The sequence below is a fragment of the Leucoraja erinacea genome, chromosome 34 (assembly GCF_028641065.1).
Source record: "Leucoraja erinacea ecotype New England chromosome 34, Leri_hhj_1, whole genome shotgun sequence".
NCBI classification, from domain to species: domain Eukaryota; kingdom Metazoa; phylum Chordata; class Chondrichthyes; order Rajiformes; family Rajidae; genus Leucoraja; species Leucoraja erinaceus.
In genome coordinates, this window is record NC_073410.1 from 1,457,417 (window position 1) to 1,472,481 (window position 15,065).

The 15,065-nt window shown below is 47.9% G+C and overlaps 2 protein-coding genes across 4 annotated transcripts in view; both read left to right on the top strand.

The window, feature by feature from the left end:
• Positions 1 to 1,036, top strand: part of si:ch211-51a6.2 (neurotrypsin) — a 30,563-nt gene extending 29,527 nt beyond the window's left edge. The window contains exon 15 of the mRNA XM_055661633.1: positions 42 to 1,036. Within this exon, the coding sequence (XP_055517608.1) occupies positions 42 to 388 (347 nt within the window). The 3' untranslated portion in view covers positions 389 to 1,036. The remainder of the gene's footprint in view (positions 1 to 41) is intronic.
• A 5,452-nt stretch (positions 1,037 to 6,488) lies between these two features.
• Positions 6,489 to 15,065, top strand: part of zswim8 (zinc finger, SWIM-type containing 8) — a 65,202-nt gene continuing 56,625 nt past the window's right edge. For 2 of the 3 annotated variants that reach the window (XM_055661622.1, XM_055661624.1), the window contains exons 1-2: positions 6,489 to 6,643; positions 7,626 to 8,172. In XM_055661622.1, the coding sequence (XP_055517597.1) occupies positions 7,995 to 8,172 (178 nt within the window). In that variant the 5' untranslated portion in view covers positions 6,489 to 6,643; positions 7,626 to 7,994. The remainder of the gene's footprint in view (positions 6,644 to 7,625; positions 8,173 to 15,065) is intronic. The other variant, XM_055661623.1, reaches the window with a different exon arrangement.

The window sequence follows — 15,065 nt, forward strand, 5'->3', positions numbered from 1 at the left end:
CACCGCCCTCTACAGTAACATGTTGATTTTCTACCCTCCAGGCCGCTCCTACTCCAGAACGTTGTTGCAAGGCTCGGTGCCCTTGCTGCCAAGGGGCGCATGTGAACGCCGCTACAGGAGCAAGTTCACGGCCCGGATGATATGTGCGGGCAACCTGTCGGAAGACAAGCGGGTGGATAGTTGCCAAGGAGACAGTGGTGGCCCGCTGGTGTGCCAGCGTACGGGCGGGCACTGGGTCATCATGGGCGTGACCTCCTGGGGCTACGGATGTGGACGGAAGGACTCGCCCGGAGTTTACACCAAAGTCTCCAAGTTTGTCAACTGGATTAAGAAAGTGACCGATACCAACGTGAGAACTCAGGCCCTTGGCTCTAAAGCCATGAGGTAGGGCTGGACAATCAAAGCCAGGAGACTGGACTACTTCTTGCTCATGTGCACAAAGCTGGGCTCTCATTACTATTCATGCACTGTGGTGGTCAGGTGCTGGTGTTACATCTGCAGACTTGCTCACAAGCTGGAGAGACGAGTTTAAAGGCCGGGACGTTGCTGGGGACTTGGCTGAAGATGGGGCCCGACCCAAAACATCACCTATCCATGTTCCCCAGATGTTGTCTGACCCGCTGAGTTACTCCAGCACTTTGTGTCTTTTATTTACTTCTGTTAATTCTGGAGCGCGATGCTTGTGTTAGTATTGGTGACCATTATACCACCGGAGTGTTGTTGAAACCTCACCTGGTTGCCCAGGGGAGGATATCTGCTGTCTGTGGCCAGGGGAGGATATCTGCTGTCTGTGGCCAGGGGAGGATATCTGCTGTCTGTGGCCAGGGGAGGATATCTGCTATCTTTGCCTGTACGTGAGACAGTTTCCCCAACATGGTTACACCATTGAGGAAGGCCAGAATGGCACACACACACGCACACACACACACACTCACACACACACATACACACACACACACGCACACGCACACACACACACACACACACACACACACTCACACACACACACACACACACACACACACTCTCACACACACACACACACACTCTCACACACACACACACACACACACACACCCCACACACACACTCACACACACACACACTAAAGCCAGGGTCTCAACACTCAACCTTGCATAAATAAAACTACAAAGGGGATGTTGGAGCAAACATCAACGTTTCAGATTTGGGACCAGGGTGGGAATCGTTTACCAGTTGTCAATTGAGGGTTTCTCCTTGAAAGTGTGAAGCGTAGGGAGATTTCTCAGAAGCGCACAAATAATTCTGAAGCATTCCTTGGGTACACTACAGTCTCAGTATCAGCAGCAGAGCAGAGAACTCATTCCTCTCATCATTGTGTAGATGATTCACGATCCGTGGATACCAGTCAGGTTGAGAGTCTCGATCCACAACGTTGCCTCTCCCTTTGTCTCCACAGATGCTGCCTGACCCGCTGAGTTACTCCAGCACTCTGTGAAACATCACCTATCCATGTTCTCCATAGATGCTGCCTGACCCGCTGAGTTACTCCAGCACTCTGTGTCTACCCAAGATTCCAGTACCTTTAGTTTAGTTTATAGATATACAGCGTGGAAACAGGCCATTCGGCCCACCAGGTCTGTACCGACCAGCGATCCCCACACATTAACACTATCTTACATAGACTGGGGACAATTTACACATACACCAAGCCAATTATCATAAAAACCTGTACGTCTTTGGAGTGTGGGAGGAAACGGAAGATCTCGGAGAAAACCCACATGGTCACAGGGAGAACGTGCAAACTCCGTACAGACAGCACCCGTAATCGGGATCGAACCCGGGTCTCTAGCGCTATAAGCACGGTAAGGCTGCAACTCTACTGCTGCACCACCGTGATGCCCCAGATCCTTGTGTCCACATCTTGCTTTGATGTATGACTCCAGAGACCACACATCACCCACACCCACAGCCCCAGCCTGACCCCAACTCTATAAAGGGGCCAAGGTCCAGTTATACAAAGTGCATTTGTTAATTGCATTAACCAAAGAAGATGTTGTAAAGAGCTTATGAAATGTTGCTGCTTCCCAATATACGGATGAATGAATATAATGTATAAACTTGCTCAATAGAATGCATTGCATCCAACCCGCATGTAAGTTGCTGATTGTAATCTGTTGTATATGTTGCAGTTCTGTGGGTACATCAGTAGGTGGAGCACCATTGCAGCAGGCACAGTTGCACCCCATGCATTGGACTACATTTGAAGAACCACATGTTTATTTATGCGCAGAGTCTCCAGCCCAGAGCAGGGGGTGCAGCACCAGAGTTCAAGGGTTTAAGGTGAGGGAGGAGAGATTTAATAGGAACCTGAAGGGTAACTTTTTCCCACAAAGGGTGGTGGGTGTATGGAACGAGCTGCTGGAGGAGGTTGTTGAGACAGGGTCTATCACAACTAGGGTTGCCAACTGTCCTGTATTAGCCGGGACATCCCGTATATTGGGCTAAATTGGTTTGTCCCATACGGGACCGCCCTTGTCCTGTATTTGACCGCTACTACTCGGGTCGAGGGTGTTACCATTCTGGACGTAGTGCAGCCCATGGAGTGCAGCAGCAGCTCCTCGCCTGTGATGCTGTCGGTCGGCAGCTGTCCCACCTTTGGCCCTCCGACACCACCACCCCTCCTTCTCATGGCTATGAGTTGGATGGGCCTTGTACTCCACATGGCCCGCCGGCCGGCTGGGCTTTGTGTACTGTCCAGCACCCGGGGCCAACTCATCATTCACCCTGCGTCCGCCGAGTCGGTCAACGAATTGCAGTTGGGAATATGTCCCTTATTTGGGAGTGACAAAGTTAACAACCCTAATATACATAGACAATAGACAATAGGTGCAAGTGTAGGCCATTCGACCCTTCGAGCCAGCACCGCCATTCAATGTGATCATGGCTGATCATCCCCAATCAGTACCCCGTTCCTGCCTTCTCCCCATATCCCCTGACTCCGCTATTTTTAAGAGCCCTATCTAGTTCTCTCTTGAAAGCATCCAGAAAACCGGCCACCACCGCCCTCTGAGGCAGATAATTCCACAGACAGGTGCAGAAGGATATGGGCCAAATTTCAGACAGATGGGACTAGTGTAGATGGGGCATGTTAGCTGGTGTGGGCAAGTTGGGCTGAAGGGCCTGTTTCATTGCTGTATCACTCTGGGGCTCTATAAATGTGGCCGGGCATTACACTGGTCAGCATCATTCTGTTGCATGGTTAGCTCAGTCACATAAAAACTCATCACCATACAAGGGAAACTACTGGCCACTGTGTCTGATCAATGCTTGCCAATCGTGGAAAGAGAGAGGTTTTCAAGATTCAAGAGTATTTAATGATTACATATACTGATATGGAACAATTTAAATTGCTACTTGCAGAAGCATAACAAGTCTGTAAACACAGTACTTGATACATAGCAAGAAGTCATTAAAAAGTTCAATAAATTAGAAACACAATATTAATGAAAAACAAAAGTGAACTTCAACTGCAACCTATAAATTTGATTGTTGCAGTGTTCAATGGTTTTTGGGAAGAGGCTGTTCCTGAACCTCTGTCTTTGCACAAACACGGAATATTGAAGTTGTGTTGTTCAGGATTCCAGCGTCTTCATTGTCTTCTGTCTACTTTCTATGCCATATAATTTTGTTGAAGACTTCATTTCTTTCCACTGCTTTGTATAGTTTACGTGCCTTGTGTATAATATATGTTTTGTGTGTTGTCTATGTGCCTGTAGTGATGCCTTAAGGGATATTTTCATTGTACCTGCATCTCATTGTACCTGTGTCTGTGACAATAAACTCGACTTGACTTGAGATTGGTTGGTAGAATCGCCAAGACTTATGCCACAGTGCCGCCTGATGTTGGCGAGCTTGAAAGTCAAATACAATGGTTAAAATTATGGCGACTTCAATTAAATAAATAGCTAGTGTTCCAACAACACTCAGTTTAGTTTAGAGATACAGTGCAGAAACAGGCCCTTTGGCCCAGCGAGTCTGCGCTGACCACGATCCTCTACACCAGCACCACCGTGACTGCCCTTCTTGCAAATGGTGGCAGCGAGACGTGAGAATGGCCAGGGGGGTGTGTGGTCCTGTGCTCTTAGAATGTAAGTGAGGTGCTATGCATCACATCTATCCAATCTATTCCTCCCCCTAATTATCGTCAGGAAACATGTTCCCGATGTTGGGGGAGTCCAGAACCAGGGGCCACACAGTTTAAGAATAAGGAGTAAGCCATTTAGAACAGAGACGAGGAAACACTTTTTCCTCACAGAGAGTGGTGAGTCTGTGGAATTCTCTGCCCCGGAAGGCGGTGGAGGCCGGTTCTCTGGATGCTTTCAAGAGAGAGCTAGATGGGGCTCTTAAAGATAGCGGAGTCAAGGGATATGGGGAGAAGGCGGGAACGGGGTACTGATTGGGGATGATCACATTGAATGGTGGTGCTGGCTCGAAGGGCCGAATGGCCTGCTCCTGTCTATTGTCTATTGTGTGCAAGTGAGTGGCAGCTCATGAGAATGTGGGACAAATAAAACTTAGATGAATGTAAGATTAGTATAAATAATGGTCAGTATAGGCAGGAACTGCAGATGCTGCTTTAAACTGAAGATAAACACAAAATGCTGGAGTAACTCAGTGGGACAGGCGGCATCTCTGGAGAGAAGGGATGGGTGACGTTTTGGGTGGAGGGCCTTGGTCAGCAGAGACCCAGTGGGCCGAAGGTCCTATTTCCATCCTGTATTTCTCCATAATTAGGTGCTTACGTTTGTCAACTGGGAGACAGACGTGTGTACAATATTCTCAACAGAGCCCCATATAATCTCAGTAACATGCCAACACCCGTGGGACTAATGTAGATGGGGTAACATGGGCAGGTTGGGCCAAAGGGCCTGTTTCTGTTCTGTCTGACCCTGAAAGACAGAGAGACACGAAGGGTTCAGAGGAATGCAGGCTACTGGGACCAGCCCAGTTTGCCAAATGGGCCGGCATGGACAAGGTGGGCCGAAGGGCCCGTTCCCCTGCTGTACAGCTCTGTGGCTCAATGGGAAGAGAACGCCAAACAAGATATTAAGGGGTTGGACAGGCTAGATGCAGGAAGATTGTTCCCGATGTTGGGGAAGTCCAGGACAAGGGGTCACAGCTTAAGGATAAGGGGGAAATCCTTTAGAACCGAGATGAGGAGAACTTTTTTCACACAGAGAGTGGTGAATCTGTGGAACTCTCTGCCACAGAGGGTAGTCGAGGCCACAGTTCATTGGCTATATTTAAGAGGGAGTTAGATGTGGCCCTTGTGGCTAAGGGGATCAGAGGGTATGGAGAGAAGGCAGGTACGGGATACTGAGTTGGATGATCAGCCAAAAACTCAGCGGGTGCAGCAGCATCTATGGAGCGTAGGAAATAGGCAACGTTTCGTCCCGAAACCCTTCGGGTTTCGACCCGAAACGTTGCCTATTTCCTTTGGGTTTCAGCCCTATTTGAGGCCAGTTCATTGGCTATATTTAAGAGGGAGTTAGATGTGGCCCTTGTGGCTAAGGGGATCAGGGGGTATGGAGAGAAGGCAGGTACGGGATACTGAGTTGGATGATCAGCCATGATCATATTGAATGGCGGTGCAGGCTCGAAGGGCCGAATGGTCTACACCTGCACCTAATTTCTATGTTTCTATATATGCAGGTGACGGGGACGTTGCAACATTTAGCACCAAGCACGTCTGCCTTTGTGAATGGGGAAAGGGAATGCAGGAAGAGTCTCTGTTGCAGGCAGGCGGTGTGAGAGGAGAGGACAGGAAAGTGTGTGTGTGTCTCCCTCCCTCCCACAGGCGATCTCTGCAAAATAACTAGCGTGCAGCACGTCGGCGCTCTCATTTCCTTTTACGTATGGGAAGCACCCGGGTTGGAGGTCGATCTCACCCAGGGAGACATAGAGGGAGATAGACAGCCTGGAGATAGATAGAGAGACAGAGAGGGGGTGGGAGACACACAGAGACAGAGAGAGAGACAGAGGGGCGAACCTCAACCCTGCGCTGCGGCTACAAGTCCCGGGACCTGACTACACCCTGAGTGGGAGAGGGAGGGAGGGAGGAGGAGAGGGGAGGGAGGGAGAGAGAGAAGGAGATAGAGAGGGAGAGATAGAGAGGGAGAAGAGAGAGAGGGAGAGAGAGAGAGGGGGAGAGAGAGGAGGAGGGAGGGAGAAGGAGGGAGAGAGAGGAGGGGAGAGAGGGGGAGAGAAGGAGGGAGGGAGGGAGGGAGGGAGGGAGAGAGAAGGAGGGAGAGAGAGGGAGAGAGGAGGGAGAGAAGGAGGGAGAGAAGAGAGGAAGAGGAGGGAGGGAGAGAGAGGAGAGAGAGAGAAGGAGGGAGAGAGGGAAGAGGAAGAGGAGAGAGGGAGGGAGGGAGGGAGGGAGGGAAGGAGGGAGGGAGGGAAGGAAGGAGGGAGGGAGAGAAGGAGGGAGAGAGGAGGGAAGGAGGGAGGGAGAGAAGGAGGGAGAGAGGGAAGGAGGGAGGGAGGGAAGGAGGGAGGGAGGGAGCGAAGACAAAGTGGTGCAAATCCAAACCCAGCTCCACACACAAAAAGAAGAAATCATGTGATAGAAACGGAAATGGCCAACAGCTGGTGCGTGTCGCAGGTGAAGTATCCATGATGTGTCCACACCCGCACTTTCTCGCTGCTCTGTCATTATATTTTTGTGCTTCAAATGCGTGTGTGTGTGTTTGTGTGTGCTCCAACTTCCTGCCTTCCTGCCTGCAGCCATTCCCCTGCCTCCTCTCCTGCCCCAGGGGCCAAGTTCCCCATTTACTTCACCACCTCGCCGATTGATACATTTTATGTTGCCATTCGTGGTTGTGTAGCGGGTGGGGATTCCCCCTCTCCCCTCCCCCCCCCTCCCTCTCCCCCCCCCCCCCCCCCATCTCTCTGTACCCCCCCCCCCCCCCCCCCCCCCCCCCATCTCTCTGTACCCCCCCCTCCCCTTCTCCCTGTATGTTCAGCTTCCTAGTGCTACTGATGGGTGGCTGTGAGAATGTAGCAAACATTGGCAACGGGTGCAACACCAGACAGCCCCCTCACCTCCTTGCTCAACAACAAACATGCCCTGACCTACACAGGTCTGTGGCCCTGGCAGGAGGGGAGAGCGTTGTTTACCCATTCTGATTGTGTGTGTGTGTGTGTCTCTGTGTGTGTGTGTGTGTCTGTGTGTGTGTGTGTGTGTGTGTGTGTGTGTGTGTGTGTGTGTATGTGTGTGTCTGTGTGTGTGTGTGAGTGTGTGTGTGTGTTTGTGTGTGTGTGTGTGTGTGTGTGTGTGTGTCTGTGTGTGTGTGTGTGTGTGTGTGTGTGAGTGTGTGTGTGTGTGTCTGTGTCTGTGTGTGAGAGTGTGTGTCTGTGTCTGTGTCTGTCTGTGTGTGTGTCTGTGTGTGTCTCTGTGTGAGTGTGTCTGTGTGTGTGTGTGTTTGTGAGTGTGTGTGTCTGTGTGAGAGTGTGTGTGTCTGTTTGTGAGTGTGTGTGTCTGTGTGAGAGTGTGTGTCTGTCTGTGTGTGTGTATGTGTGTGAGAGAGTGTGAGTGTGTGGTGTTATTAATTTAAGGTGACCATCTTTTCTTTCCTTCCCCCAAGTGCTTCCGAGAGAGAGAGGGAGAGAACAAAAGGGACAACACTCACCGGCTAGAACAACAAAAGAAGCTTTCTCCTTCCTCATTCTCGGATCTTTAATTTTTCCAGCAGGCCACTGGGATTTATTGACTGGCTTATTTCTTCTTCTGGAGAGGGATTGAAGATGGCTCCTGATGAATGAGTTTTTATTTTTTCCTCACTTAAAAATGACACTTGGGGGCTGAGTCTTGCGTTGACGTTTGCCTGAAGAAGTTGTGCAGGGATTGAGCCTGGGTCTTTTGTTAGCGACTGGCTGTGTTTGTCCACGGATCGGATTCCTCCACACCTCTGGCTGCCTCCTTTGTTTTGCTTCCTCTTGGTACTGTCAATGTAATGGAACTAATGTTTGCAGAGTGGGAGGATGGTGAGCGCTTCTCCTTCGAAGACAGTGACCGCTTTGAAGAGGATTCTCTCTGCTCCTTTATCTCTGAAGCCGAGAGCCTGTGCCAGAACTGGCGGGGTTGGAGGAAGCAGTCTGCTGGTCCCAACTCACCCACTGTTAAAATCAAAGGTGAGGCTGGTCTCTCTTCTCCCCTTCTGTGAAGTGTCACTCAAGTCAAGTCAAGTGAGTTTATTGTCATATGTGTCAGAAGTCAGAATAAATGTATGTGCCAAGTATGTACTATATACATACAAGGAATTTGACATGCTTGCACATGGTAAAAACTCAATATGCAGCAGACAATTAAAAATAAAACATTATAATTTATAAAATAATTAATGTATAATATAAGTATTAAGTATAATTATCGTGGACAGTTTTGTAATTTTGCAAATGGACTTGGCATGAATAGTTCATAAATGTGAGCGCGTCTTGGTTTTGATGCAAGGACATGCCATTTTTATCTCCAAAGTGTACCCAATACAAACTTTACTCTGAAGAGTTAGAGCTCTAGGGGCTAGTGGAATCAAGGGATATGGGGAGAAGGCAGGCACGGGTTATTGATTGAGGACGATCAGCCATGATCACAATGAATGACGGTGCTAGCTCGAAGGGCCAAATGGCCTCCTCCTGCACCTATTTTCTATGTTTCTATCTTTCTAAGAATATTTTAATTTTAATTAAATTCCTGGTCTTGACAGTAGAGTGGTTCCAAACATATAAAGCTTATCTTTAAGGGGGGAATGCAATAGTCTATAGCTGTTGTCTTAAACTTCAATTGTCCAATCCTTTCACAAAACAGGAATAATTTGGCAGGTGTGGAGGTGGGCCCTCGATGCGATGTGCATTATTTATGGGGTCCATGTGTTCCTGAGAATTCTGTAGATTTATTATTCAATTGTAGTGTTTTCTCTCATCATAGTTGGGACATTGTGTGAGTGACTGGTGCTTGCTACCATCCACAATTCCACCCTGCACATTTATTTCCAGGCTGTGTACGCTTTCGGTTGTATGAGAATAATGAATGAATAAGTTTATTGGCCAAGTATTCACATACAAGGAATTTGCCTTGGTGCTCCGCCCACAAGGTACAACAAGAACGATCCCAGGAATGAGTTGGTTAACCTATGATGAGCGTGTGTCGGCACTGGGCCTGTACTCGTTGGAGTTTAGAAGGATGAGGGGTGACCTCATTGAAACTCACCAAACAGTGAAAGTCTTGGATAGAGTGGATGTGGAGAGGATGTTTCCACTAGTGGGAGAGTCTAGGACTAGAGGTCACAGCCTCAGAATTAAAGGACGTTTTTTAAGGAAGGAGAAGAGGAGGAATTTCATTAGTAAGAGGATGGTGAATCTGTGGCAGAGGAGGCCAAGTCGGTGGATATTTTTAAGGCAGAGATGGATAGATTCTTGATTAGTGCAGGTGTCGGAGGTTATGGGGAGGGTAGGAGAATGGGGTTAGGAGGGAGAGATAGATCAGCCATGATTGAATGGCGGTGTAGACTTGATGGGCTGAATGGCCTAAATCTACTCCTGTTCCTTATGACCTTATTAACTAAATCTATATGCTTACATTTGGTTAGTTACTATATGCATTTTGTTTGTGGTAAGATTTGCCTTTGCATGTGTGTTTTTATTCCTGAATATGTTGCTATATAAATTCATAGTTTTGTTACTGTGAGCTTGCTGTCTCTTCCAAAGGATCTTGTATGGCCCATGGAAAGGAATTATTCAGTCTCACACAAGCTGTGCCACTGTGCCAATGTAGGGGGGAACTGCAGATGCTGGTTTGCTCCACAAAGATAGACACAAAATGCTGGAGTAACTCAGCGGGACAGGCAGCATCTCTGGAGAGAAAGAATGGGTGACGATTCAATCGAGACCCCTTAGACTGAGAGTCAGGAGAGAGGAAGTCTAGAGATATGGAAGGGTAAGGTGTGAAGACAGATCAAAGCAGACGGTGCTAAGAAAATTGTACAATGGTTCAAAAGTTAATCGGGACAGTGAAACTAGTTGGAGAACTAGGGTGGGGGAGGGATGTAGAGAGGGGGGAAACAAGGGTTACTTGAAGTTAGAGAAATGTAATATTCATTCCGCTGTGTTGTAAGTGCCCAAGCGAATATGAGGTGTTGTTCCTCCAATTTAAGTTGCACCTCGCTCTGAGTGTACATTGACATCGTCAACTAGGCTAAATATTGAAAAGACTAGGCTTGTATTCACTGGAGTTTAGAAGGATGAGGGGGATCTTATAGAAACATATAAAATTATAAAAGGACTGGACAGGCTAGATGCAGGAAAAATGTTCCCAATGTTGGGTGAGTCCAGAACCAGGGTCCACAGTCTTAGAATAAAGGGGAGGTCATTTAAGACTGAGGTAAGAATTTTTTATTTACCCAGAGAGTTGTGAATTTGAGGAATTCCCTGCCACAGAGGGCGGTGGATGGCAAATCACTGGATGGATTTAAGAGAGAGTTAGATAGAGCTCTAGGGGCTAGTGGAGTCAAGGGATATGGGGAGAAGGCAGGCACGGGTTATTGATAGGGGATGATCAGCCATGATCACAATGAATGGCGGTGCTGGCTCGAAGGGCAGAATGGCCTCTTCCTGCACCTGTTTTCTATGTTTCTATGTCTCTCTGTTCAGGAATCCCTCCATTGTTAACAATTTCCCTTGTTTTCAGTTTGACCCGTCTCCACACACGCAAACATCACGGACCTTCAACCCCATGGGATCTTTGTCCACCTCCAATTCTGACCACGTACAACAGTTCAGCAGATGAGGGGACCCTCAGGCACACGATGCCAAGTTAAACTGATCTCATCTGTCTGTACATGGTCCACATCCCTCTATATAAAAACCCTCTTAAACGCTGCTCTCATATCTGCCTCCACCACCACCATCCCTGACTCCTGTGTTCCAGCACCACACCTAACCTGTGTATAATAATAATTCAACAAAACTTGCCCTCCACATCTTCATTAAACATTCCCCCTCTAATAGCCCTGTCCCACTGTACGAGTTCATTCCAAGAGCTCTCCCGAGTTTGCCCTGATTCGAACTCGGAGATTTACGGTAATGGCCACTCGTCGGTACTCGGGGCTCTCGTGGACATTTTTCAACGTGTTGCAAAAATCTTCACGAGTCTTCCCGTGCTTACCTGCCGTTAGTGAGTCTTCCCGAGTACCTGCCGTTAGCGTTACGAGCCGGTGAATCTCTGGAATTCTCTGCCACAGAGGGTAGTTGAGGCCAGTTCATTGGCTATATTTAAGAGGGAGTTAGATGTGGCCCTTGTGGCTAAAGGGATCAGGGGGTATGGAGAGAAGGCAGGTACAGGATACTGAGTTGGATGATCAGCCATGATCATATTGAATGGCGGTGCAGGCTCGAATGGCCGCCGACTCCTGCACCTATTGTCTATGTTTCTAAGAGACGTCCCCGAGCTCCAACGTACCCGCTACGTTCATTCTCCGTGCTTACCACGAGTTTGATTTTTTTTAAACTCGGGAGAGCTCTTGGAATGAACTCGTACTGTGGGACAGGGGTATTACCTTGCAGCCATGCTCTCCAGAGTTTGATATTCCCAACTTGGCACAAAGGTTCTGATCATGATACTATATACTTCTCTCAAGTCTCCCCTCAACCACTGACATTCTAGAGAAAATAATCCAAGTCTGTGCAACCTCTCCCTGTAGCTGAAACCCTCTAATTCAGGAAGCATTAGAGTAAACCTCCCCTGCACCTCTCCCACGCCTCCACATCTTTCCCGTAATGGGGTGACCAGAACTGCATGCAATACTCCAAATAATAGCATCAATGTATTTAATTACTTGTTGTTAGCAGCTCTGCCTTCTGCCTCTTGGGCCCAAAGCTCAGGCATTTCCTCCTTAAAACAGCCATTCTCATTTCCTCTAAAGACCGTCCTTTTTTTAACAGCTACCTCTTTGAGCATTTGGTCACATCCTAATATCGCCTGTGGTCAAATCTTGTTACCGTATCTGTGGAGCATCATGAGAGGTTTCTCAGTACAAACTCAAGGGCCTACACTTGCTATTCCTTTAACTGAATATAAAATTGCTTTGTAGTCATTTGGGCAACCATCCCATACTGACAACAAGCCGGGATCACATTGAATGGCAGTGCTGGCTCGAAGGGCTGAATGGCCTACTCCTGCACCTATTGTCTATTGTCAGTTAAGATGGTGGTGGAGAGGAGATGGAAAGGGGAGGTCAGGCTTCTGGCCTTCATTGAGAAATCCCTGACTGTTTTACGCCACTATGTGGGGACTGAGACCGATCGTAAACGCACAGAATCGAAGGGAGAATCTACTTGGACAACTCTTAAGGCAGCTGTTTTCAGAATGACTTGCAATGTGTTGTCAGAAGTATATTTTTGTCTGAAGAAAGGTCTCGACCCCAAACGTCACCCGTTCCTTCTCTCCAGAGATGCTGCCTATCCCGCTGAGTTACTCCAGCATTTTGTGTTAATCTTTGGTTTAAACCAGCATCTGCAGTTCCTTCCTACACATATATAGTTTTGTTCACTTGGGCAACTAGTTACGGTAGTTTTGTGTTGCTATGACTAACAATGTGTTCTTGGAAGTATATCTTTTTTTAAACTGCATACTTCCTGTACCATTTGCATCTTTTTAAGGTTCATGTCGTGATTAGCTGTTTCTTTCCGTATGATGTGTCCAGTGTGAATATTATGATGTTGTGGTCTTTGGTGTGTGCGTGTGTGCGTGTTTGTGCGTGCGTGCGTGTGCGTGTGCGCGCGTGTGTGTGCGCGCGTGTGCGAGCGTGTGTGTGTGTGCGCGCGTGATTGTGCGTGTGTGTGTGTGTGTGCGCGCGCGCGTGTGTTTGTGCGCGGCGTGTGTGTGTGTGTGTGTGCGCGTGTGTGTGTGTGCGCGCGTGTGTGTGTGCGCGCGTGTGTGTGTGCGCGCGTGTGTGTGCGCGTGTGTGTGTGTGCGCGCGCGTGTGTGTGTGCGCGCGTGTGTGTGTGTGCGCGTGTGCGTGTGTGTGTGTGTGTGTGCGTGTGTGTGTGTGTGTGCGTGTGTGTGCGCGTGTGTGTGCGTGTGTGCGCGCGTGTGTGTGTGTGTGTGCGTGTGTGTGTGTGTGTGCGTGTGCGTGTGCGCGTGTGTGTGTGCGTGACATTGATGATATTAAGTTGGCCGCACACAATATTGAACGTTTGATGCATCTCTGGAGAGTAGGAATGGATGCTGTTTAGGTTTGAGGCTCATCTGCTCCTGAAACGTCACTCATTCATCATTCTCTCCAGAGATGCTGCCTGTCCTGCTGAGTTACTCCAGCATTTTATGTATCTTCAGTGTCCACACATTGGCCTTTTTAAAGGTTGATAAAAATGCTGGGGCAACTCAGCGGGTGAAGCAACATCTATGGAGCGAAGGAATGGGTGACGTTTCGGGTCGAGACTCTCCAGAGATGCCGCCTGTCCCACTGAGTTACTCCAAACCCACAATGGGTTAGAGTGTATTAAGGCAGCTAAGTTCGCCACATAAACTACAGATGTCCAGCCCTCCCTGTGGCTGGGGATGTGGGCATGTTGCCCTTGGTCAAGCTGAGTTTTGACAGCTGATATAGAATTGTAAAGAGCAATGGAGATACACAAATTCAACCCCAGCACAAAGTATCTGGATGGATGAATGAATGAATAAGTTTATTGGCCAAGTATTCACATACAAGGAATTTGCCTTGGTGCTCCACCCGCAAGTGACAACATGACTTACAGTGACAATTAAGAATGACACATAAAACATTAAATATTAATAATAAAACATTATTGATTAAACATGTGAATTAAATACATTTCCAGAGCAAAAGGGGGCTACAGATTTTTGATTGTTGAGTAGAGTGGGGAAAAAAGCTGGTTTTATGTCTGGCTGTGGCTGCTTTGACAGAGGGAAGTGATTCAAAGAGTTTGTGGCCAGGGTGAGAGGGGTCAGAGATGATCTTGCCCGCTCGCTTCCTGGCCCTTGCAGTGTACAGTTGGTGGAACCTCCGATTCTACAGAACAAAATCCGTGAAGATCGACACAAAATACTGGAGTAACGCAACGGGTGTGTCAGCATCTCTGGAGAGAAGGAATGGGTGACGAGACCTGAAACGTCACCTTGTCCTTTTCTCCAGAGATGCTGTCAGATCCGCTGAGTTTCTCCCGCCCAAAGGCATGTGAAATGTGGAATGTGATTTAGTGTCTTGCAATTACTGATGGTCCACCAACCAATTCCATGAACAAGAGTGAATAGAGTACAAAGTCGCCTTTTTTAATATCATGTAACCAGGTCCTTTATTTAAAAAAAAAAATTCCAACCCTCGAAGGGCCGAATGGCCTCCTCCTGCACCTATTTTCTTTGTTCCTATGTAACCCTGCCTTAAGTTTAAATATTGCCTAGAAAGGAACTGCAGATACAGGTTTTAAACTGAAGATAGACACAAAAAGCTGAATTAACTCAGCGGGACTGAAGAAGGGTCTCGACCCAAAACATCACCCATTCCTTCTCTCCAGAGATATTGCCTGTCCCGCTGAGTTACTCCAGCATTTTGTGTGTAAATTCTGCGTGTTCAGCTGGTATGTGTTGAATTCGATTGCGGGAATCTAACTGAATTATTAATTGTGATGAGCGACCTATTTTAAGAATCGGTCTCTTCAATAGAATATATTGTTTAAGATGATGAGAAATGTCAGGGGTTTTCACACAGAGAGTGGTGAATCTCTGGAACTCTCTGCCACAGAGGGTAGTTGAGACCAATTCATTGGCTATATATAAGAGGGAGTTAGATGTGGCCCTTGCGGCTAAGGGGATCAGGGGGTATGGAGAGAAGGCAGGTACGGGATACTGAGTTGGATGATCAGCCATGATCATATCGAAGGGCCGAATGGCCTACTCCTGCACCTAATTTCTATGTTTCTATGTTTGTTTCAAAACTCAATCTGTTTGACATGTAGGGAGAGGGCTCTGTAGGCTTCAGTAATATTAGTGTATACTAAGTCCAGAATATTGT